The sequence below is a fragment of the Corythoichthys intestinalis genome, chromosome 10, assembly GCF_030265065.1.
Source record: "Corythoichthys intestinalis isolate RoL2023-P3 chromosome 10, ASM3026506v1, whole genome shotgun sequence".
NCBI lineage: Eukaryota > Metazoa > Chordata > Actinopteri > Syngnathiformes > Syngnathidae > Corythoichthys > Corythoichthys intestinalis.
Window position 1 is genome coordinate 27,595,603 of NC_080404.1, and position 26,811 is coordinate 27,622,413.

Below are 26,811 nucleotides of genomic sequence, written 5' to 3' on the forward strand. Positions count from 1 at the left end.
GATTCACAACATTAAATGACTTCCAAGCATAGCAAAGATTACTTTTTTTTTTTTTCTTTGAATGAAAAAAAACATGAAAGGTAACACAAGTTACTTTGCCAAGTAACTAATTACTCTTACATTCAGGTAACTGAGTTACTAACTCAATTACTTTTTGGGAGAAGTTATTTATGTGTAACTGTAATTAATTGCTTTTTTAAAAGTAAGAGTAACAACACTGGTCATAAAGATGCAGTCTGCAGAATGAAAAGCTATGCTGTGACGAAAGCGGAGATTTTATTCTGCCAATTTGTTGCCGAACACAATTTGACTGCAACTACTGCTGATCACTTCGCAGAATTAGCTAAAGAAATGTTCCCTGACTCAAAGATTGCATCGGTAAGTTCATTTTATCAGTTGACCTTTTTAATCTATTATTGGACACACTAATGTACCACCTTCAAGTCAAACTGAATTGAACTGAGCTTAAGTGCTATGAAGTGCAGCCATCAAAAGACATGATAGAAATTGCTAAAAGTGCTACATACAATTATAACAAGTCACTGTTAAATTTTATTAATCATGATGTAGATGTAGATGAAGATATTGATTGTTCTTTGATTGTACCAGGTTATGTGTGACAATATTACCAATAAATTCATGTTATTTTAACAATTGAGTTTTATTTGTTTCATATTGCAATATAAAACAAAAAGCATGTGTGTATATGACTCGTATCATGTTTACATTACACACTCTTTCTCAACACAGTTGCCAGAGAGAAAAAAAAAACATGTTTTACCACCGCTAGACACACTAAACAGTAAACACGCTGGAGTTAACTCTCATAGCTGGTGGGGAACGTTGATGACAGTGCTTACTAACAGTAAACTTTATATAAATGCAAAATCATATTGGAGGTATTGCCTCCTCAGCAGCCAACCTCCACAAACATATTTTACATGTTGGTTGGCCCTCATTCTCTAAGCCGCGGCAGTCTGTAACCTTTCCGTAACCAAAGTTTTCTCATACCAGCAATGTTGTTTTCTTGGATGGGGGGAAAAGTTCAGGAGTTTTACCTCCTCCAGCAATCGTGTCGCACAGCTGAGTCACTGACACTGAGCAACAACCGGTGCGGGAGGGTTGAGCTTTGCAGCTACAAGCGGGGGATTTCTTGGAATTTTTGGGACAGAAAAAATAGCTAATACCGTAGGGATGGTATGACGGAAAATTTTTGCGGTTTTGAAACGTTTGACGTTTTCATACCACGGTATACCTTGAAACAGGTAATCGGCACATGTCTACTGTACACCAAGGATCCTTCCTTTGACTGCCACCCAACTGCCTGTGGACCTGACCTCTATGGCCTCTCCCACAAGTGGTGAGCCCATGAGAAGGGGTGCAGGCAAGGCCACCAAGTACACGCCATCATGCCCCAGGCGTGGCTCCAGAGAGGGGCCACAGTGACCCACGTCCAGGCGAGGGAAAACGAAGTTCATTGTTATTACTCATCATAAGAGGTATTTTGAGCCATTCTTTGTCTGGTCCCTCACCTATACCCATTTGCCATCTAAACAGGTTGTAGGTGAGGGGCCACCAAGGACCTGTTATATTTCATTGTCATTATTATATATTCATTATATTTAATTTGTCATTAAGTATTTGCCAATAACTTAAAAAACTATTGTAATATATATTTTATTATACATATGTGAAACAAAACATGCAGGTTTGGGTTTAATTGTGAATAATTTTTGGTCAATTCATGTAATTGTTCATCAAGACTATCATTACCATTTCCCTCTCAATTCTGTAAGTTGACATAATAAAGTATACTATTATATCAGTATATTATACAGTATTCAGATTTCAAATCAGTGCAACATTATGGTTCTCCACATTTAATTTGTCACTGTAAAGACAAGGCTTTAAATTCAAGATGAGAAGTGTCAAGCTCCAATATGTCTGGCTCCATAAAACAATTTTACAGTAAATCACCCCCCAAAAAAGTGCAATTGTAACAAGAGCGAGTTCAAGAGTTAGACCTGATTCTGTGAGGTGGTTAAAGGGAAACTCACTCATTGAAAAGAAAACATTACAAAAAACAAGATGCATGCATGTTAAAGATTAAAATATACAGTATAAGGCATTGTCTTTGTTTTTTTTTTTTGTTTTTTTTTACTGCAAATAAGTTAAATATCAAAAGATCCCTTTTACCTTTATGTCAAACAAGTGCCACATCCACCTGACTGACAAAATATAACACATTGTTAAAATGGCACGACAGACTCAGGCACAGAGCGTTTTAAAACAGTGAGGGTGAGTTCATGTTAATGGCGCTGGTGTATGCTGATCTTATTGAGGGTCTGGTCCAAATGGCTAATGAGGTTTATAATCCCAGCATGGCAGCAGTTCTGACCGTACAATGTGTAGAAGCCTTCACAAGTCAAGAGTCCAGTCGGGAATTGAAAGAGTCAAGTCAGGTAGGCTGTGTGCGTGAAGATGTGAACAGGATTTTTGCTGGGTCTAAAAGAGCTGGATTATGGACTCTCGAGACTTGCCCACGCCGATCCATTTAACTGCAGGAAAATACAAAGATGACATTTAACATCCAGTGGATTGGTTCCTGGAAACTTACAAAATGGATTCCGGTCTTTGGATGCAAACATATCTACGATAATTTTAATAGAAGTATAACGATACATCGATCTGAATAGATATATTGATCCAATGCTCTTTTTTCAAATTGCGGCAGATCGCCCAGTTGTTCTAAGAATAGACATTGTTTCGTCAGGAAATTGGTGATTAACAACCCTAATTACAACTAGGGGTGTGAATCAATAATTTTGATCTAATAATCTAATCAAACAATCTAATTATATCATTTAAAAAGCTAATCATTGAACAATAACTTCATCAGTTTAATTAAAAAAAAAGGAACTCATTCCAATGAAATGTTTAAGCAACATTACTGTCAAAAACGTCAACAATGCTTTATAGTTTTTTAATGGCTTTTGCCTAATTGCTAATATCATGTAGAAATGATCAGAGACTTGACTTGAATCCAAATCAAATTGTGCACTTTGTAATACTGACAAATATGTTGTCGTCCAAAGTATCGTATTTTATCATCATGAAATTGACGATTACATCACTACAATTAAGCAAATTCATTTTCAAATATTGTCGTCCATAATATGTAAACTAAATGTACCAAAGTAAAATAATTACTTTTCCTTTTTTAAGTTGGATCATATTTTGTTCTATTCTTATAACACGGGTTTGTTTTTATCAAAGTGCAGCTAATTCTCCCAGTACTTTCACATGTCGACTGACAAAAACTGGGCTGATTGCAAATTTAGAATACGGTATTCTAGCCAGCTGCTGGCGGTTGAGCAGCAATAATTCTATTATTTTTTTAAATTTTAATTGAAACAATCATTTTTGCTTTCTGTGCATCCATACCAGGCACACCAACGTGCTCCTCGACGAAGCGCACATATTTCTGGGCGTTCTCTGGGAGTTCATCGAAGCTCCGAGCGGCTGCCGTGTTGCTGTTCCATCCGGGCAGTGTCTCATATTGGACTTCCACCTGCATAAGCACTTCCTGATTGGCTGCACACACATGAATGTAGCTTGATTACCATGTCATCACTTTCATTAGCTTCTTCTAGCATCACTCACCTGGGAAGTGCGGTATCGTTTGGCCATCGATTTTGTACGACACGCCCACTTTGATCTCTGGGAGGATGTCAAGTATGTCCAGTTTGGTAAGTGCTAAACTGTGAAAGTGCAGGGATTTAGCACGTACAGTACAGTATTGCTTTAAATGTGCGTATAGAATTTGGGTAACTTACGCTGTGAAGCCGTTTATCATGTGCGCGTATTTGATGAGTACCAGGTCAAGCCAACCGCAGCGCCGCTTCCTACCCGTGGTCACGCCAACCTCCTTGCCACGGGTCTGCAGTAACTCGCCAATGTCCTGAAGGCACATATAAGAATCCTGAATGTCTACATTCATAGACAGAAGAACTATATATGTAATATAGACCAAAGTCAAAAATGACTGCCATAATCCTAATTTTAAGGCTGCGTGAGGTGCGATTTATAGTTAGGTGGCACATAACGAGAAAAAAAATATACATATAAACGCAATGATGTTTTTCATTTCAACCAATAAGCAAGGTTGACATTAAACAAGGAGTCCCCTATAAAAGAGATACATTAAATAAAATATTCAAAAAATATATTTTACATGTCAAATGCTTGTTATGTATTATGAGAATATGCAAAATACTGTATGATTTTGAGCAGTAACCCACATTGAAATGCAATAATGAAAACAATATGAAATGCTATAAATGACAATAGTTAATGGTGAAAAATATTTAACATTTTCTTTATTGCATTATTAACATTAGATTCAAGGGGGACAATCAACAACAAATGTGATTATAAAGAATTAAACAGGATAACTACTCTTCCTATACAAAAAAATATGGAATAAATGAACATAAAATTTTAAAATAAAAGCTAAATAGAAAATAAGAATTATCAAATACAATAGATAAATATGAATTGAAATACTATTTTAATATAGTAAATTATATAATACTAATGCAATCTTCTGTTTATCGCTGGCTTAACTGATGTAACTGATAGCAGTGCCACCAGACCGCCTCTAGATGGTGGTGTTTGATTGCAAAAGACAAACGATTACAGACGGTTATCGTATCAACTAATACAAAGCCTAGTCTTGAATTGATTGAGCCATTATAAAGTGTATTTCAAACCTCCTAAAGTCAATTCTAGCATAGTGCGGAGTTAATTTTTTAAATCTGCAACGCATGTTATGTTCCACTTAACTTAAAAAAATTCTATTGACGTACATTGTTCTGTTCGGAGGGGAAGGCCCCAATGCCAACCCGGGTGGTGTAGGCCTTAACCACGCCATAAACCTCGCCAACATTCTGCGGCGGCATGCCGAGGCCAGTGCACACCCCACCCACCGTGCAGTTGGACGACGTCACAAATGGATATGTTCCTGAAAACCACATAAGGACATTATTATTAACTTCATGTGTGGTACCCTTGTTTGTTTCACCATGACTGCCAGTCAAACTAGAATAGACATCTAGCGCAGTAAATGGGATTGAAAAATTAGCATTTTTCGTAGTACGACCCATGAAGGGGGAAAAAAACTTATGGTAAAATGAGTTTTTTGTAATGCTTTTGTATTTCGAGGGACTAGTTTTTATATATAGTATATACAGAGTATCACAAAAGTGAGTACACCTCTCACATTTTTTGCAGATAATTAAGTATATCTTTTCATGACACCACTGACAAAATGACACTTTGACACAATGGAAAGTAGTCTGTGTGCAGCTTATAGAGTTAATTTATTTTCCCCTCAAAATAACTCAAAATATATCCATTAATATCTAAACCCCTGGCAACAAAAGTGAGTACACGCCTTAGAAACTACATCGCTAAATGTCCTAATTGAGTACTGCTTGTCATTTTCCCTCCAAAATGTCATGTGACTCGTTAGTGTTACTAGGTCCAGGGGCGCATAGGAAGCAGGTGTGTTCAAATTTGTAGTGCAGCTCTCACACTCTCTCATACTGGTCACTGAAAGTTCCAACATGGCACCACATGGCAAAAAAACTCTCTGAGAATCTTAAAAGACGTATTGTTGCGCTACATGAAGATGGCCAAGGCTACAAGAAGATTGCCAACACCCTCAAACTGAGCTGCAGCACAGTGGCTAAGATCATTCAGCGTTTTAAAAGAGCAGGGTCCAATCAGAACAGGCCTCGGGTTGTTCGTCCAAAGAAGCTGAGCGCACGTGCTGAGTGTCACATCCAAATGCTTTCTTTGAAAGATCATCGCAGGAGTGCTGTCAGCATTGCTGTAGTAATTGAAGAAGTGGGGGGTCAGCATGTTAGTGCTCAGACCATACGCCGCACTCTACATCAAATTGGTGTGCAAGGCTGTCACCCCAGGAGGAAGCCTCTTCTGAAGACGGTACACAAGAAATTCAATTCAATTCAATTTTATTTGTATAGCCCTGGATCACAACAAGGTTGTCTCAAAGGGTTTTGCAGAGGCAATATGATACACAATCAGAAACAGCAAATGAAGCAACAAAGATGAATAAATAAAGTTCAAGTCCTGGGTATCCCCCATCCTTAGACCCTCCATGTCGGCAAGGAAAAACTCCAAAAACTCCAGAGTCTTGGGGAGAAAATGAGAAACCTTGGGGAGTACCACAGTCAGGAGAGATCCACTCCCAGGCCGGATAGACAGGAAGGGCTTCTGTCAGGGCTGCTAATGGGAATTAGCAGGCGAAGTTACAGTCCGTAAAGATGCAGTGGAGTAAAGGAACAGGAAGAGGTCCATCAAGCCAGATGAGACGGGGTAGAAAGCCCGCATACAGTTTGCTGAAGACATGTCAACAAAGCACATGGATTACTGGAACCATGTCCTATGGTCTGATGAGACGAAGATTAATTTGTTTGGTTCTGATGGTCTCAAGCATGTGTGGCGGCGAGGAGTAAAGTGTGTCATGCCTACAGTCAAGCATGGTGGTGGTGGGAATGTCATGGTCTGGGGCTGCATGAGTGCTGCAGGTGTTGGACAGTTACATTCTATTGAGGGATACATGAACTCCAACATGTACTGTGAAATTCTGCAGCAGAGCATGATCCCCTCCCTCTAGAAACTGGGTCGCAGGGCAGTGTTGCAGCATGACAATGACCCCAAACACACCTCCAAGATGACCACTGCTTTAATGAAGAGGCTGAGGGTAAAGGTGATGGACTGGCCAAGCATGTCTTCAGACTTGAACCAATAGAACATCTTTGGGGGCTCCTCAAGCGGAAGGTGGAGGTGCGCAAAGTCTCAAATATCCAGCAGCTCTGCAACGTCGTCATGGAGGAGTGGAAGAGCATTCCAGTGACAACCTGTGAAGCTCTGGTCAACTCCATGCCCAGGAGAGGAAAGGCAGATCTGGATAATAGTGGTGACCACACAAAATATTGACAGTTGACATGTTGTATGTTACTATTGACAACTTTCACTAAGGGGTGTACTCAATTGTTACCAGGGGTTTAGATATTAATGACTATTTGAGTTATTTTGAGGTGAAAATAAATTATTATATAAGCTGCACGCAGACTACTTTTCATTGTGTCAAAGTGTCATTTTGTCAGTGTTGTCCCATGAAAAGATATACTTAAATATCTGCAGAAATGCGAGGGGTGTACTCACTTTTGTGATACGCTGTATATATTGTGTATGTATATTATACATATACACACACACATTTAAAAAATACAATAATGATTATTTCAAAAATAAATTTCAGACCTGTCCATATTTGGAAATGACATTTTGGGTCATGTAGGCCACAGTTGTATACAAAATGTTAATGATTGTATTGTCCACTCACATTGACGTCTTTATGGGGTTAATTTTTTGATTACCAAAACTCGTCACTTGCCCTAATAAGGATTAAGTATATCACTTCCCAACATTAGTAGGGTGCACCCCACGTTAAGAGAACAGACGTTTATTTTAGCGTTTCCTGATATAGTTGGCAGGCCAACTGGGTCGTGTCGTGTGACCGAGAACGGACACTACTCAGAATGCAACGTTCCAAGAAGCCGAGCTACTGCACTATAAAGTCCACAATTATATCAAACATTCCTCATAATGCTCTTGTGACAGTCTCATGTCAGATTACTCTTTATAAGAGAGAAGGTTGCCTATAGAGGACCAAACCTTTACGATCAGTAGTGCAAAAGCCTTTAATTACAGTGGTGTGAAAAAGTATCTGAACCTTTTGGAATTTCTCACATTTCTGAATAAAGTCACTATCAAATGTGATCTGATCTTTGTCAAATTCAGACAGATGTAAAAATAGTGTCTGCTTTAACTAAAACCACCCAAACAGTTATAGGTTTTAATATTTTAATGAGGATAGCATGCAAACAATGACAGAAGGGGGGAAGTAAGTATGTGAACCCTCAGCCTAAGGAGACTTAAAGAGCAATTGGAACCAATTTTTACAAAACAATTCAAGTCAGGTGTGTGCCCAATCACTGATGAGTTGTTTAAAGCTGCCCTGCCCACTATAAAACACACACCTGTAAGAATGGTCTTCATGAGAAGCATTGTCTGATGTGCATTGTGGCTCGGTCAAAAGAGTTGTCTGCAGGACTGCGATCAAGGATTGTTGATTTGTATAAAACTAGAAAAGGATACAAAACAATCTCTAAAAGTCTGGATGTTGATCAATTGACAGTCAGAGAAGTCTACAAATGGAGAGTTTGGCACTGTTGCTTCTCTCCCAAGGAGTGGTCGTCCACCAAAAATGACGCCAAGAGTTCAGCGCAGAATACTCAGAGAGGTAAAAAAAGAACCCTAGAGTGTCTGCTAAAGACTTACAGAAATCACTGGAACAGTGCAATATCTCTGCGCACACATCAACTATATGTAAAACTATGGCCAAGAATGGTGTTCATGGGTGGCTCCATGGAGGAAGCCACTGCTGTCATTGTTGCTCGTTTAATGTTAGCAAAAAGCTATTTGGACGCTCCACAGTTCCACAAGTTTTGGCAAAATATTTTGTGGACTGATGACACCAAAGTTGAATTGTTTGGGAGTAACACACAACATCATGTGTGGAGGAAAAATGGATCAGCTAACCAATATCAACACCGTAAAGCATGGTGGCAGGACCATCATGATTTGGGGCTCTTTTACTGTCTCAGGGCCTGGACAACTTGCAATCATTAATGGAGGAATTAATTCAAAAGTTTATCAGGATGTTTTGCAGGAAAACCTGAGGCCGTCTTTGAGACAGTTGAAGCTAAAAAGAGGATACATGCTGCAACAAGACAATGATCCAAAACACAGAAGTAAATCAACTTCAGAATGGTTTCAGAAGAACACAATACACGTTTTGGAGTGGCCAAGTAGAAGTCCAGACTTGAACCCCATTGAGATGATGTGGCATGACCTAAAGACAGCGATTCATGCCAGACATCCCAAGAATCTGACTGAACTACAGCAGTTTTGTAAAGAAAAGGCCAAGATTAGTCCTGATCGATGTGCCAGACTGTTCTGCAGCTAAAGGGAGGGTCTGGTTGAAGTTATTGCTGCCAAAGGGGGTCATTGTTCGCATACTATCCTCATTAAAATATGAAAACCTATGAATGTTTGGGTGGTTTTAGTTACAACAGACAGTTTTTTTAATCTATGTGATTTTGACAAAGACAAGATCACATTTGATGGTGATTTTATGCAAAAATGTGAGAAACTCCAAAAGGTTCAGATACTTTTTCATACCACTGTAGTTGCCTGAGGAAAAATATCTCAAGATCAGCCATCACGTAAGTACATACAGTGGAAGCTTTATATGGTCAAAAACATTTTTAATAGTACAATCGAATTGGCTTAAAAAGCAATTGTCTTAAATTCAACGAGAAGATGTATTTTAATTTGGAACTCAGTCACTTCTTTAATGTTTTGAAAGTCAAATTTAAACACAGTAAAATTTGACATTTTACGACAGTGTAGTGTTCGAGTTGAAAATGTAAAAAATTTGGGCACACACAGCTAAAGTTTTACATTCTAATTTGCATGCAAATGTAAAAAAGTAATGGTCAAATTAGAAAACAATGAAACGCTCAGTCTTAACTAGGAATGTCCCGATCACATACAGTGCCCTCCATAATTATGAGCACCCCTGAAAAAGATGTGTTTTTTAGCTTCTAATATTTTTTTTTTATTCAGATAATATGGGACCTTAATGGAAAAAAAGAGAAAAATCCAACCTTCAATACAAGTGCATTCATTCAGTGGGGATAAAAATCCCACATAAAAAAAATTATTTGACATCAAATAATGTGTGTTACAATTATTAGCACCCCTGGTGTTAATACTTTGTACAACCCCCTTTTGCCAACAAAACAAGGTCTGGGGACTGAGATGGCCATGTGAGGAGTGGGTATGAGGGTATAAGTTGGGTATAAGCTCAATCTTGGTCTCACACAAAAATACACTCAGTCCCGGGCTTCAACAGGGGCCGTGTGCTTTGGTCAGATGAGACCAAGATTGAGCTTTTTGGCAACCAACACTCTAAGTGGGTCTGGCGTGCCACGAAAGATGCGCGTGCTGAAAAGCACCTCATACCCACTGTGAAGTATTGGGGTGGGTCAGTGATGCTGTAGGGCTGTTTCGCTTCCAAAGGCCTTGAGAACCTTGTCAGGGTGCATGGCATCATGAATGCTTTGAAATATCAGGACATTTTAAATCAAAATCTGTTGCCCTCTGCCCGAAAGCTGAAGATGGGTCATCACTGGGTCTTTCAGCAAGACAATGACCCTAAACATATGGCCAAATCCACACAGAAATGGTTCACCAGACACAAAATCAAGCTCCTCCCATGGCCATCTCAGTCCCCAGACCTTGTTTTGTTGGCAAAAGGGGGTTGTACAAAGTATTAACACCAGGTGTGCTCATAATTGTGACACACATTATTTGATGTCAAATATTTTTTTCTTTTTGAATGTGAATCTTAGTTCCTACTTGTTTTTTTTGTAGTAGGAGGGTTTTATATTGAACACGGGGCCGTGTTGGTTATTATCATAGCAGAGAAGACAGCAGTAAATCAACAAAGACAAGACAACTGTGCCCCGATCTACCACTCAAGAGATCTGATGGACTCAAAAAGTGGGTTACGAATACATATTAGTTTGAAAATCAGCCGGATCTACCGTATTTTTACGCGAGTCACTTCCGGCCCGATCCTAGCTACCGGTAATAGTATTGATGCAGGAGGGCGGCGTCTCGCGTCAAATAATGAACTCTGCCGTTCTTTTCGCATGTGTCGCGTTGAGCCGCATCTGGGACGCATCTAACACGCGGCCGCACTGCGACTGGTGTGCATTGGCTGATTGACGCTAACGCCCGCGTTTCACTGCGTTCTTGCGGCGGCCACGTTGTCGCGCTGTTGACGTTTCCGTATTATACTATCCTACCGTGTTGGTCCTCATTATAGTAGAGAAGACAGAGTAAATATAATCTACACAAAGAAACTGTAACCTGATCGACTCACAGCCTCGAAAAGTAAGGGTTATATTACGTCAGAAACTCGTTCGGTACGCGTCTGTTCCGAACCGAGCACCACGAAGCGAAACGGTACAATACTATTACATGTACCGCTACACCCTTATTGCTCAGTATATTTTTCTGTGCTCAAAACCTATTATTGCTTGCTCAAAATCTATAATTGCTTGATCAAAATCTATTATTGCTTGCTCAAAATTTATTATTGCTTGCTCAATATATTTTTATGTGCTTGCAATCTTTTTCTGTGCTCTTTTTCTACCATTGCTCGCTCAGCATTGTGACACAAATATAACGCCATAAACGCGCTGCCTTCAAAATGTGAATTATTTTTAAACATGAATAACGTACAGAAAATGCTTGTCTTTATGAAATGGTTCTTTGAGTGAGTCCACTCAAATTCACTAACGCTGCAGAGAACAGCCTCTCACTTGAATGAGTTGCCACAGACTGGTGTCAAACAAGCTAAACGACGATTTGTGCCTCGGAACGTAGAACGACCGAGCCTTCTCTCGCTAGGTCAAAGTCACAAACCTGTCAATAATCGTTAACTTTAAGTACCAAACAGCTACATTGTTGACCAAGAAAAAAAACAAGTTTGGCACACTGCTTCGCTATTATGAGGGATGGTGAAACGGTACAAGCATGAAGCAGAAAAACACAAATATTTTTTTAAAAATTAAAAACCCGATCCTTTTCACTTGATTCTGATCCTCTGAAAAATGGCGCGATCGGCCTGATTTCCGCTCATGTGATCGGAACGAGACATCCCTAGTCTTAACTTCAAAGATGAAAAATTGAGTGACACGCAACACAAATGTGATTTCGGTTGAAAATTTGCCTCACACATCTTATTTCCTGCTTCCTCAGGTTCAACAAAAATAAACTGTTCACTTATAATCAGTATTAACCAAGATCAATGACATCAGAATCTGATGTGAACATGCATTCTTATATCATCACGCAATTTTAAAACACATTAAACATTTGTGAAAATTATCAGAAACTAATAAATAAATAAATAAACAGAAATGATAAGGTGTTTATATGTGTGGAAAAAATTTTTCTTTTTATGTCGCTGCAGCAGAGTGACCGTAAACAATGTGTTGACACCTGCATGAGGCGCTGCAAAGTGTTGTGCCATCAAAAGGACACAGACGGGTTCAGTAACCTTAGAGTTCCACCAAAAATGCAGCTTTTGACTCGTCAAGAGCGCATGCATTCGTCGCCCACTGGATATTAATGACAATTAACGCAAAATCACCGCAAGACGTTAAATGATTTCGGGAAGAACAGTTCAATGTATTGACTTCATTTACAGGGTTTACCCTGCCTCCTGCCCATAGAAATCTGGGATAGGCTCCGTGAACCTCGCGAGGATAAACAGTGTGGAAGATGAATGAATTTGGTGTATTCTGGAAAATGTTCATGCTAATTTAATCTAATAACGATGCAGAATTACTTAAGTAAAATTCATAATTAAAAATGTCAGGATAATGGAACGTTGAACCGGAAAAATGTTGTTTATGGAATGTTTAATGAGGAACTCTAATAAGTAAAAAAAATTTCACCAAGTGAAACATTTTTGCCTTTTTCTTGGAAACTGCGATTTTCCTGCTTATTTTCCAAGCCAGGTATTGTATATCAAATCACTTGTCCCTGTTGAAATGTACTAAAATGTAGTTGTCCAATAATATCGTAGGGTATCTACACAACTAGCCATAATATGTTGATTCTACGATCGCTTATACTGGTATCGGTTTGATATTGTTATCCGATTTTTGGAGTGGAACAATATTGGGATATCAATTTTCGGAAAAAAGTCATGATGAGACAACTCTACTAAAACGCCAAAAGTTAGTTGCCCCTCAAAAAAATCCTGTTACCTATTTTTGCTCAACACCACCACATTTTTTAATATTCATATGAAATCATAATTCAAGAGAAAGAAATAGCGTGTTGACTCATGTGGTACATGCACATAGCTAATAGAGAATACATTGTATTCAATTAATGTATGCCTATAATGACCCATATCATTAAATTGTTAAGCAATTTCATATGCAAATGTGTAGTTCAAACAAGCACCTGTAGTAATTTGGTACATGTCTGTTAAAATATTCTACTGAATTAAACAGGTCTACTGAATGCTCAATTTCTTTCATGACAGAAGCTTTTTGCGATTAGGCAATAAAATTTCCTTCCTGCTTGTTCGATAATCAGGAAACATATTGTCATTTTACATTGACTATTGAAGGCATGCAGCCCAGAATTGAATGCTTCGACGACGTAAATGGTTGACAGAAAAATCCACACTGAGTGAACAGCATTATAATGGGAGATTACTGTACATGGTTAGGCATACACAATCATGGCAGACATGCACGTGCTTTCCCATGTGCGTTTGACTACTGACCAAAGTCAATGTCCAGAAGTGCTGCGTTGGCCCCTTCTACCAGGATCTTCTTCGGTGGCCCGTGCAGAGCCTCGTACATGTAGTGCACACCATCCCTCACCATGGGCTTGATCTGTTCCACGTACGCCTGGGAAAAAAAACAACAAACATTTATGATTTTTCTCATTTTTTGGGTGGTAATAATATGCATTCTTTCCAGCCTTTACCTTTAATTTGACCAGCTCCCCCTCCACATCTATTTGCAGACTGGGGTACATGGCCTGGTACTGCTGGGCCAATAATTTATACCTGCACCATTCAATAAGATGGTCTTCCTCAGCCACATAATATTTTACGTATTACATTTTATTAAAAAAATATTTTTGTTGAGTGAAGCACTTTCTGGCAAGTAAAACAATCCAGATAGCGGCATTCACGCTTGTAGAGCAACATCTAGTTGTATAAAACTAAGAACCTAACACTGCAAAAGTAGTTGTGTAGTGCCAGTGTCTTACAACAGACTCTAACATAACCACTATATTGACAAAAGAAGTCATAACAAACCTTAAAGTTGCTTTAGAGGGTTTAATGCAAACACGCTATTCTATTCAGAAGATAATAAAGCCTTGCCAACCTGTCAGAGAAGTGTGTGAAGTCCGCTAGCAGGTCGCATATCCTAAGGCCACTGCGTGCTGCCTTGGTAGAATACACTGGACCAATACCCTTCTTAGTCGTCCCCAGGCTTAGAAACGTGAACACAAAGACAAAATTAACATTGAATCATTAATTTATTTATTTATTACCCGTACACGTTAACCTCATTATGGTCATGGGGCATGCTGCAGTCTATCCCAGCTAACTATGAGCCAGAGCACCCTGAACTGGTTGTAGTATATTTTAAAGCAAATTATTACTTTATTGCTGCAGATTTTTAACAACATTGCATTTTCCCCTTTTAGCTTGCTTGCCACTTATATAGCACTTCTACTATTAAAAGAAAGGGTAAGCATGCGGGCAATTGGCTGGAGTGGACACACACACAAACTATCATTACACCTTATTGGGTTTCATCATTAACCCCAGCACTCAGTGTAACTATCAAAAGCACAGCAAGACAGTTCGCTCTGTCAGCTTAATTAGACATTTTAAATATTTCTATAAAGTAGAACTCTTTAAAAAGTAAACATGCGCCGATCGACCCAGGCCAATTTTATAAATTTGAGGGCATTTGTGTTATTCCGTTCATTAAAAATATAACTGATCTTGTCCGCCGATCACATCTGGCACATTTGTTCACGGGCATTTGTGGTCATTAATGTGAGCATATAAGTGTACTAGTTAGGTATTTTTATACTTTCACAATCCCAAACCTAATGTTCACGATTGTAACGTCTGCCACTCTTTGCTACATTAATAGGGGAAGGAGTGGAACATTTATTAACATCTTTCCTTTGCGAGTGAATTCAGTCAGATAACTTGTTTAGTGAATGTTCACATTTGGCTCAAATTGAAACTCTTCAAGCTTCAAGTTCAAGATACAAAAAAACACACCAAGACTTGATATAACTTAGTAGTTCTCTAAAGAATTAATTTCTAAATTTCCTTTTAAGCATTGCAATTTTCTTTTTGTAAAGCAAAATACAGCTACATTCATTATTTATTTTTGAAAGGAAGCTATATTCCAGTTGCTTTGAAAAAAGGGTTTTAGGTTTTCAATTTTTTTTTTAGAGAACTACTGTATGTGCAGTTAAAACAAACAGTCTTGGTTCACAGGTAATGATCAGTGTTTTATAGTAAAACAAGATTATTAAAGGGGCATTCTATCGGTAATAGAAATCGGGATTCGCAGAAATCAAGACCGGCAGGCCAGGCTTTTCCAAAATCAGGGATAGCGGATTGGCCAGAAAATTGTGATCGGTGCACCTCTACTTAAAAGTGGTAGATTTTGGAGTGCAACTCCAATTTTGTGGAAAAATGTCTATAAAAGCAACGAGTGAGCAAAATTACATAGTGTTTTTCCTGATTATTTAGGTGTTTGTTTTTTCCAGATGTCATGGGGATACCAGTGAAGACAAATGGGAAAAGCGTAATGGTACCCACAGAACAAAAACTTGACGGACTTGGTTAAGATTCTGTAGCGGTTTTCTTTTGATAACATATTGATACTGAGACAACTACAAAAGTAACTTTTTAAAGACGATGAAATATTACACCAACAACAACAACAAAAAAGTACGTAACCCATAGCTTGAGCTGCACTGTACAGTATTTGTTAATAGCAGTTAATATTTGTTTCTTTTAAAACGTTTTATGTGGGAGCTTTGAATGCCCCACAAATGCAGTAGAACTACAACCAAAATAGAACACTCAGTTTTGATTGATAGTGTTGATCATGTTTTCAATATGGATTCAGTTTGCACCCTGTAAATGTAACTGTGTATGCATTTTTATTGCTTCATGTCTGTGTTCGTTAGCAGTTTAAAAGTTCTGGCAATGTGCGACTCATGTTACTTTGAGACATCGGAGCGCTGAAGAATGCCTGGAGATGTTGGAAAGACTCCAGCTCGATGCTTGAGCCATTTACCCGAGCCTTTAAAAGGATTCACTTTCTAACACACAAACACACACACACACACACACTCTGGCAGTGTTCAGGGTTTTAAGGAGACGAGGATAGGACAACTTTCAACAGGAATTTACTGGTGTCTTTCTTCATGCTAATGCTTGGAATGCTCCACAGGCTGACGCTCTTCATTCCCCACATACACTCACCGGCCACTTTATTAGGTACACCATGCTAGTAACGGGTTGGACCCCCTTTGGCCTTCAGAACTGCCTCAATTCTTCGTGGCATAGATTCAACAAGGTGCTGGAAGCATTCCTCAGACAGTTTGGTCCATATTGACATGATGGCATGACACAGTTGGTGCAGATTTGTCGGCTGCACATCCATGATGCGAATCTCCCGTTCCACACCCAAAGATGCTCAATTGGATTGAGATCTGGTGACTGTGGAGGCCATTTGAGTACAGTGAACTCATTGTCATGTTCAAGAAACCAGTCTGAGATGATTCCAACTTTATGACATGGCGCATTATCCTCCTGAAAGTAGCCATCAGAAGTTGGGTACATTGTGGTCATAAAAGGATGGACATGGTCAGCAACAATACTCAGGTAGGCTGTGGCGTTCCAACGATGCTCAATTGGTACCAAGGAGCCCAAAGAGTGCCAAGAAAATATTCCCCACACCATTACACCACCACCCTGAACTGTTGATACAAGGCACGATGGATCCATGGTTTCATGTTGTTGATGCCAAATTCTGACCCTACCATCCGAATGTCGCAGAAATCGAGACTCATCAGACGAGGCAACTTTTTTCCAATCTTCTATTGTCCAATTTCGATGAGCTTGTGCAAATTGTAGCCTCAGTTTCCTGTTCTTAGCTTAAAGGAGTGGCACCTTCCGTGGTCAGCTGCTGCTGTAGCCCATCTGCCTCAAAGTTTGACGTACTGTGCGTTCAGAGATGCTCTTCTGCCTACCTTGGTTGTAACGGGTGGTTATTTGAGTCACTTGCCACGTTTACATGGAGCCAAATATTCCAATTACAATCAGTTTAGATGTTCAAATCGAATAAATGTGTTCCATATAAACGCCTCATTCGGAATGAACAGGCCCAAACCGAATGGAATTTCATTCCAATTCACAGGGGTGGAATATTCCTTTTCCCAAACCGATTATACCGATTAGAAGTAAAATTATATCATGTAAACAGGGAAGCGGAATGGTGTCTGGTTGCGTTCTTTCTGCACATGCTCCGTACTGACGTGGTGACGTAAGTAACGTCACTTGCAACATGGCTTCCAAGCACAGCGCACCTAATTGGAGTCCGGCGGAAAGATTGTATTTAATTCAAACGTTAAAAGAATTGAATATAATTGCTCGAGGAACACGAAGCCGGAATAGACCGGAGCGTTGACCAGATTAGAAATGGTGGAAAACGCTGACAACCGGCTACTACAAGGCAAAAGAGCAAAACAGCAGAAGCGGATATGACCCCACAAACACAACAAGTGGGTTAAAGTTAAAACAGCAGCACTCTGACGGTCGATCTCCACGTTTTGCAACGTGAGGCTTTGTTTTGATTAATCTGCGCATGTCAGACGGCAGTTGTCAAACGTCCTTTCGGAATAAAGGCAGACATGTAAACGCTGGATCGGAATAGATGAAGTGACATGTAAACAGCTGATCTGAAAGTTTTCATTCGGAATGATTTGAATCGGTATGAATAAAAGTCAGCATGTAAACGTGGCTACTGTTGCCTTTCTATCAGCTCAAACCAGTCTGGTCATTCTCCTCTGACCTCTGGCATCAACAAGGCATTTCCGCCCACAGAACTGCCGCTCACTGGATATTTATTCTTTTTCAGACCATTCTCTGTAAACCCTAGAGATGGTTGTGCGTGATAATCCCAGTAGATCAGCAGTTTCTGAAATACTCAGACCAGCCCTTCTGGCACCAACAACAATGCAACGTTCAAAGTCACTCAAATCACCTTTCTTCCCCATACTGATGCTCAGTTTCAACTGCAGGAGATTGTCTTAAATCATGTCTACATGCCGAAATGCACTGAGTTGCTGCCATTTGATTGGCTGATTAGAAATTAAGTGTTAACGAGCGGTTGGACAGGTGTACCTAATAAAGTGGCCGGTGAGTGTAGGTTGTTAACAGTTTTACAATTAATGACAAAGTAGAAGTTATGCTGTGAAAAAACATTTTAGTTCTGCATTCAAGTGCTTGATCCAGAAATTCATACTCTTTTCACCCCTCCAAAATTATATTTTCTGGAGATAGTCAGCATTTTGGGGTACTGTGTGAAAATTATATTTGAAGATATCAGTGTAAAATTAAGGCTTCAAGCTGATGTCCTGCTGACAACACTGAAGTTTGCGTTCTTCATTGATGTTCTTTTTTTTCATTTCTGCAAGGGCTACCTCCAATTAGAACTTCAGTGGGCATAATGCATGCTCTACTAGGTTTAAGTCAAGGGATTGGATTCTTTTGCTCACTTAAACATGCAGTGTTACAAGTACTGCTATTAATATGTGCACTGAATCCACTCAGAGCTCTAATGTGTTTTCTGATCTACATCCAGCTAATTCACTTTTCACATTTAAAAAAAATGGGTAAAAGAAAATGATATAGAAAGAGTGATTTTAAATGTATTACTCTCTTAAGAATATCATTTTTTTTCGTGCATGATGATGTGTGGTAGCCATGGAGGTGCCTTACTTTTTGCCTGCTTGCTCTTGCCTCAGCTGCTCCTGAACACCATCCACGGCTTGGTGGAAGTCAAACACTGCAGAAGAAGGAGGTACGGGATGTAAACACACACTAACACACAACTCAGAGAAGGTCACACAGATAGGACGTACCAATATGTGCCCTGTCTGAAATGATCAACCTTTTCTCCCATCCTTTCAGACCTAAGTCCCAGAATACAGTTTGACACTCAACAGACTGCAGTGGCATCACAACCTGCCAACTCAAACTGAAAACAACTCACTTTTGCCTTTTCGCTCGTTCTTTGCGGCCTCTTCGAACAGGCCCGGGAGGTGGATCACCACACCGTTACCTGGTGTAGAAAAAAAAGAACAGAACGCTTACAGAAGGATAGATACATACTGTATGTACGTAACTACTTAAACTCTTGGAAATGTTCAGGGTTCTAAAGGGAAAAGCATAAAGCGATTAAACTAACCTAAAACACTGTATATGGCTCAAAAACAGGCAATATTAGTTTCATAAAGTCTGTGACAAATCAGAGCTTTAAAACGTGTTTAAAATATCGATATATCGTTCATCTGCACCTAGAGTGCATGCGTGTAAGAGTAACATTGGATCCCCATTAGTTAATGAAGTTACTGCAGATAAATTGACGTTTGGCTACAAGTCAAAATCATTAAGCTGGAGGCAAGTTGAACAAAAAGCACAAGCACTAAAAAGGATGCAAGTAAGTGGTACTAAAGGGCATTGTTTCTGTGGCACTAAAGGGATTGTGTAAGTGGCACTAAAAAGAGCGTTATCAAGGGTACAAAAAACATGGTCATGTAGACAGCACTAAAGGGGTTGAGTATAGGTGGTCCTAAAGTGGTGGGGTGCATGTGACACTAAAGAGGCAGCGTGTAGGTGACACAGAGCGGATGTAACGCACCAATAAAAGCAGTGACATCAGGGTTAATGATGCCACTGGGGAGGAGGTGAAAGTCGTACTCCACTGAGTCAACCACCACAGTGTGTCCTGCGTTGTTGCCGCCCTGAAGAGGAGACACATGCACACACAATATTTTATGTCCTGATGGGAAAGCACAAATACTTTGTCCTGCTGGGAAAGTTCTTAACAATGTTTGGCTGAGCTAGAATGCAGATTTAGAAGATGAAAAGGTAGCATTAACTGAAGTTTGTGAGATCAAAATACTCGTATCTAAATGTATTCAGATATCTGGAGCAGGCGAGCTGCTGTGCAATGTCATTTTGAGAGCAGAACTCTCCATCAAGTTCGAGCATATTGCAAATATATTTCAATAGCTGTAGTGTTCTGGCACTTGTTGGGACAAATTCAGTGTTGAATACTTTCTCAAGAGCGGCTGAACCGCCCCGTGACATGGGTGTGATCCCTTTTACGAAGGAGCCTGAGGTGATAAATGGATCACAGCATGTGCTCTGACCACATAGTAGAGTGGGGGTAATAGAGAAAGCAAATGGTTTGCTTTAAAGGCCACATATTATTTTTTGAAACAAGTTAAATTGGTTTGTTATCATTTAAAGACACTGTCTGTAACTGAATTTGTTCCCAAAACCTCAACAATTTAAAATAGAAGCACCTTCTTTGCTGTTTTGACAGCGTTTTTTTTCTTAAACGGCTCATTTTCTGATTCTACTACCTGGGTGAATGAATGACATACACGTTGGACCAATCAGGTTGTCCAATTCACAAGTCAAAAGATTAACATACGAGGCTAATGAACCACTTGGAAGCGTATTACCTTATAACCACTGAAGCGGTGCTTTTATCCAAGGTAGTAAACATTTTACTAACATTTGCATCCATTTTTGTTGTTGAACGGAAGCTACAACTCCTGCCACAAGTATCACAAAGCCTCCCATCGTAAATAGAATTAATCCATCTCTCACATAGGCTATGCCAAATGAGTTGCATGTAAAGGCAGAAACACACTATAATAGGGTCTAGGCATGTGCTGGTATGAGATTTTGACAGTACCATAACCGTGAGCAAAAATACCACAGTTTCACGGCATTGCAATTATAGCTCCAAAATGTGTTTGTAATATGAGATGTATTACAAAAAAAAAAAAAAAAAAAACTTTTTTCAACTGAACAGTTTTTTTTCAGAACATATTTGCCAATTTGAACATGAATATAATGTTAAATTAAGTATAATTTGCTTATAATTCAATAAATAAGTAAATGAAATCAAAATAACAAATATTTGAAATAAAATTAAAATAAATAGAACAAATAGAGTAGGGTCGTGCAACTTGCGAGACTTTTTGGAATTTCACTACTAAAGCCGATGTCCGACAGCTTTAGCCTGCCTCAAGGGTTCGCATCATTACCCGCTCAGCATACTGTGTCCTTGGCCATAACGGCGCTTATTCAATGCTTGGTAACTAGACAAGTTGGAGGAGGCAATAACTCACCATTTGGTTAGTTTGCCAACCACCATTGACACCCGAAGAAGAAAGACAGAGAATATTTAATAGGGGTGCACAATATCCATTTTTTAAAAACCGATACCGCTAACTTCCTGCTCCTCAAGGCCGATACAGATACGAGAACCGATAATTTATATATAATTTTATAACCCTAACCAGAATTTTCATGATGACATGAACATTGTTATAGTGAACAAAACAAAGACAAGAACAGTTTTGACTTAAAAAAAGGTGGCCATATTTATATTTTCAAAAAATATCATTTGAGTCAATCACAATCAATCAGTCAATATCATTGACGGTGTGTTCCACTGAACAATGAGCACTGAACTAAAACGAATATAAACCAAACAGGTATTGTGCTTTGTCAGGAGATAAAACATTTGGTGCAAATGGAGAGGAAGCCTTTGTGGTCCTGGCCCATGAAACAACTTTCTTAACCTGGCAATTATAGGACAGCAAATGTGTCAATAACCAAAAGGCCTCTCTAAACATAACACTAAAATGCAAAGATTTGCTAATTGCCACAGTAAGGTTTTTCACTCAGTGATGGAAAAATATGGCCTCTAGAAAGGTAACAAAACTCTGTTTCCACTTCTGTTTTGCCAGTGCGCAAACACACACATCCCAATCCACCAACACCGTGCCAAAAATATGACATATTATCGGGCCTATTAATATTGTTATCGGATTTATTGGGATGATGTTATAATTCCTATTATTGGACCCATAATTATCACCCACCTCTAATATCTAACCAATTAGAAGAAAGCAACTACAACCAAAATTCAACATGTGTGGGTGGAGGATGGGTGGGGGTAATGGGTGCACGCAGGTCCGTTGTGTGCATTGCATGTGAAACCCCCCTTCCGATGCCTTCAAGAGAGCATGCTGGCAGCTATAGCTGCTAGCCTGGGCTTTTGGCCTAGTGTTTAGTGCACTCCTGCACTTGGGGCAGGATCTCATCCCCGACCCGGAGAGTGCATGCCACCCTTTTCCAGGTGAGGACCGTGGTCTCGGATTCGGAGGTGCTGACCTTTATCCCAACCGTTTCACACTCGGCTGTGAACCGCTCCAGTGAGAGTTGGAGGTCACGGCTTGATGAAGCCAACAGCAATACATCTTCTGCAAAAAGCAGAGATGCAATTCTGAGGCCACCAAACCGGACCCCCTCAACGCTTCAGCTGCATCTAGAAATTCTGTCCATAAAAATTATGAACAGAATCGGTGACAAAGGGCAGCCTTGGCGGACTCCAACCCTCACTGGGAGCGAATTTGACTTACTGCCGGAAATGCGGACCAAACTCTTACAGGCGGATCAGTGCAGCGTCTGCAGTGAAGCGGACTCTGCAACAGTCCGTCGTGGTGAAGACCGGCGAAGCTCTCGATTTACCAGTCTATCTACGTTCCTACCCACACCTATACTCACAAGCTGTGGTTTGTGACCGAAAGAACAAGATCCATGAAACAAGCGGCCGAAATTAGTTTCCTCCGCAGGGTGTCCGGGCTCTCTCTTAAAGATAGGGTGAGAAGCACGATCATCTGGGAGGGACTCTGTGTCAAGCCGCTACTCCTCCGCGTTGAAAGGAGCACGTTGAGGTGGCTCGAGCATCTAACTCGGATGCCTTCTGGACGCCTCCCTGGAGAGGTGCTCCGGGCATGTCTCATCAGCGGAAGGCCCCGGGGACAACCCAGGACACGCTGGAGAGACCATGTCTCTCGGCTGGCCTGGGAATGCCTTGGGATCCCGCCGGAGGAGCTGGTTGAAGTGGCTGGGGAGAGGGCTTCCCTGATAAAGCTGCTGCCCCCGCGATCCGACCCTGGATGAAGCGGCTGATGGATGGATGGATGGATGGATGGATGGATGGATGGATGGATGGATGGATGGATGGATGGATGGATGGATGGATGGATGGATGGATGGATGGATGGATGGATGGATGGATGGATGGATGGATGGATGGATGGATGGATGGATGGATGGATGGTTAGTGACACTCTCATTTTCATTAGACCATTGTCTTCATGTTTTTACAGCTTCTACAGCGTTCCCCTTTTTTAACAATGCCTTATATATTTAGGTTAAATTATGTGAAAAATTATAGGGCCTTTAAAGACTTTAATGACTCGGCCGAGCACCCCACAAGTCTAGGTGCGCTCACAAAATGTTACAAAGTGTACAGAGACTAGATCTTGCTGATTTTATGATTGTTGATCGAGGAAAAATTGAAGTTGAATTTCGTAATCAGCTGTGACATATTTCATTGTTCCTTCTGCATTTCCACATAATCACTTGTGGAATTTGTGTTAGAAGACTTACAGGTAATTGTCTCCGGTCTTTTAAACTGTCATTACTGACATAACTGTCATTATGTCAAAAATAGCATGCAGCTACACACCGGATATTTTTTTTTCCTGGTGGTGTTTATGCCAGTTTCTTGGCAGCGCTGTAGTGTCATGGAGAACAGATTTAAAGCGACGGCCTTGGCAACTACCTCCTCTTGAAGTATTGTTTGACAAGTGGTTGAGGGCATTTGTCAGGTCAATGTTGGCCTATTATAGCCAAAACATTGTCAGTATGTTCTTTCCGGAGTCTATTGTGTGAAGATGGCAGATTGTCTTTCTAAAGACAGAACTTGGTGTGTAGAATATTAAGTAAAAATAGTTTAGAGTAGGGTGGGGGAGTGGCAGGCTTTTCTGGGTTAACTAGTAATGGGAAAGTGGGCCGGTTTCTGCTCCTCCCAGGTTGCATGAAGGTCTAGGTCCACTTTTACTCTCTAGAGTCCAAAATGGGTTATGTAATTTTGAATAGGTGTAAGAGTAACACATTTTGCGTTAGTGTCAAGGCGTAGAGTGCAGTCAGGTCATGTACATGTATTGTTTACCACTTCTCTTTTTAACTCCACTCAAGCACAGTAGCTGTAGAAGTAGGTGTACAAAGCACAAGGAGTAGCATTAATTTTACTGAATGTAACTCGATCAGTGTCTGGTATGAAAAAAGTTTGAAAAATAGTATTCCAATTTGGTGTATGTGTATATATATATATAAGGAGTATTAAGAATTAAGAAAAAGGGCATGGCTAATAAGTTGCCTTTCCAAAGTGTGAATCCACACAACATTGTTGAGTGATCACTTGGCCAAATCCGTTGTTTTTTTTAAGGAACTCACTTCAGATGTCCTAAACAGTCAACTATTTGGTTGGTAGCTGTCTGTGAAAAATGGAAACTGCTATAAAGTGATCACAAAAGACTATGTGCAGTGCTGTCTTTTTGGTTTTCAATGTGAGTTTTGTATTACTTACTCTCCATTAGAAAACAAGTGCTAATACACAGTCAAACTATGACTCAATTTTTCCTTTGGGAAAAAGTGAACTATATTTGAGAAAGAACTAGTCTTATGGGAATTAAATCAAAATGGCACAATTTAAGGAAATACAATATTTCTGCTACAATTATATTGGATCAAGACGCCAATTCAGTAAGTATTTGCAGAAAATGATTAAATAAATAATTCTCAAATAAGCAAATAACTGAAATATTTATAAGTAGTACAAATAATAAAATAAAAACATGACAAAGATAAAAAAAAAAAAAACATGTTAAATATTGTCTTCTTTGGATAAAGCCAAGTGATCCGTAATAGGCCCTAACAGATTATATCCCTTCAAACAAAGATCAACATAATTTACTGCCATGTTGCCAAAGCTTATCGCTGACCAAAGGCTCAGTTAGCTTCTGTATATTTGTTTATGGAATTAACGTGGCAAGAGCCAAAAGCAGTTACAACTTGTGCCTGTTACGTAACATGAGGTGCAAGAACTTTGTAAAATATTGATATTCTCTGCTCTAGTTCGATTCATACTCTCGAATCTTTTGTCATGAAAAGAAATATAATTACCCTTTGCAGCCAATGTAAACTATTTGTGAACCAGACATGTTGAGTACAATGTTTCCATGGCTCTTGGTGTATCTAACCATCACGATGCAATGACTGCACCGTGACGACCACTGCTCCGTCTCGATTTCTAAACCTACCCCCTCCTTCTCTCCCTTTACTGTTAACGCCATGTGACTTGCAGGTTAGTAATGAACATCACAGAGCAAAGAGTGCTGGCAAAGGCTGTTTTATAAAAAGCTCTTGAAACAACACCTGACACACACCACAGCACTCCAATCCAATCATCTCACGCTGCAATGCAACATGCAGTAGTGGGTTACATACAGCCAGTGCTCCATATGAAAACATTTATTGGTATTTAAAGGGATAGACAACAACTTGACAGAATTTCAGTTTTCCATGTGTAATAGTAGAGCAAAATGCTTCAGACTTTAGCTTTCGGCTTTATGAACAGGACAGATGATAATACAGTAATTCACTGGACATTTTCTTTCGCTCTTTGCATGATGCATGCTGGCTACACACAGTTGGTAACTGTTTAAAAGCCTCAAAAGTTTGTTCGGCACATTTTCTGCCCAACTCTTTTATGGTAGATGACTAGATGTGGATCGGTCATATCAGCCGAAAAACAGGAGCAAAGAAAAGCAACGGCCTAATTTAAGGACGACAGAATTCCATTTCGGCTAAAATGTTAAGCAGCCTTCATCTGCAATCAAAATGAAAAACAGAAAGTATCTATCATCAGAACAGGTGTAGTAACCCTAAAGCGTGTGCGCCTATTTTAGTTTTGCTTTCTTTTTCTTTGTTCGAGTCTGTCAGTTTTGTGCTATGCGCTAAAAGTGGCTGGTAACATTTTATCGTGGAGAGTGCACAAACATCAGAATTAGGAGTGGGAACCTCTTGGTACCTCACGATACGATACGGATTGCGATACAAAGCTCACATTAACGATGATTTGACGATATGGCGATACAACTATTATCGATACACTGGTCAGGAAATCATTCTAGGATATTCTCAAAACAACTAATAAACAGAAAAACAAGCTTCTTCTGTGCATTGGAATGAGTTTATCACTAGTAGACGTTCAATCCGTTTGAAGTGGGAGGGATGACAGCCAGCCTCCCAGTTCAAATGGATTGAACGTCTATGGCTGTCAGTGGCAGCCAACGGTAGGCAATGAGGTAATGCTGGGCCCAGGGGTCGCGTTAACCTAATATTTTCCGTCGTTGACCGTTTTTTTACAACGGTGACGGAAAAAACTGAAGTCCATCTGTCATTTTGACAGGTTGCAATTCACACCCCAGACCACAAGGTGGCGAGTGATCATATTAATTAGCTATTGTCTCTCTTGATGCATGACGTCGTTGGCCTTACTCGGAAAAATGTCAAGGCAACTGAGCGTCCGAAGTTTCTTCAAAAAGCCCCAAAACGACGATGGTGTTGATAAAAGAGGGACTGATGCAGTGAAGGATGACAACGAATCAAGTGAATCGCCGGTTCACTCCTCACTGCGGCGAGCAGTTGAAAACGCCGCCAATAACCAAGAAGGGCAGAATTGGTAACACGATGAAAGCGGCATAAAGCCAAAAAAGCGGACCAGACTAGCCAGAGCCTGAAATTATTTCAAGGAAAATATGGAGGGTGCCACCACTGTGTGTACT

At 39.9% G+C, this 26,811-nt stretch overlaps 1 protein-coding gene across 3 annotated transcripts in view; it reads right to left on the reverse strand.

Moving 5' to 3' along the window:
* Positions 1–460: 460 nt before the first annotated feature.
* adss2 (adenylosuccinate synthase 2) overlaps positions 461–26,811 on the reverse strand; it is a 28,480-nt gene continuing 2,129 nt past the window's right edge. The window contains exons 1-13 of one of the 3 annotated variants that reach the window (XM_057849143.1): positions 25,148–25,195; positions 19,728–19,830; positions 19,080–19,148; positions 18,949–18,999; positions 18,806–18,872; positions 14,148–14,255; positions 13,741–13,822; positions 13,535–13,661; positions 4,869–5,023; positions 3,837–3,961; positions 3,664–3,761; positions 3,445–3,594; positions 461–2,558 (exon numbers count right to left, since the gene is read on the reverse strand). In XM_057849143.1, the coding sequence (XP_057705126.1) occupies positions 2,506–2,558; positions 3,445–3,594; positions 3,664–3,761; positions 3,837–3,961; positions 4,869–5,023; positions 13,535–13,661; positions 13,741–13,791 (759 nt within the window). In that variant the 5' untranslated portion in view covers positions 13,792–13,822; positions 14,148–14,255; positions 18,806–18,872; ... (2 more) ...; positions 19,728–19,830; positions 25,148–25,195 and the 3' untranslated portion in view covers positions 461–2,505. Of the gene's footprint in view, positions 2,559–3,444; positions 3,595–3,663; positions 3,762–3,836; positions 3,962–4,868; positions 5,024–13,534; positions 13,662–13,740; positions 13,823–14,147; positions 14,256–18,805; positions 18,873–18,948; positions 19,000–19,079; positions 19,149–19,727; positions 19,831–25,147; positions 25,196–26,811 lie in introns of those variants that run through there. The other 2 variants (XM_057849141.1, XM_057849142.1) reach the window with 2 other exon arrangements.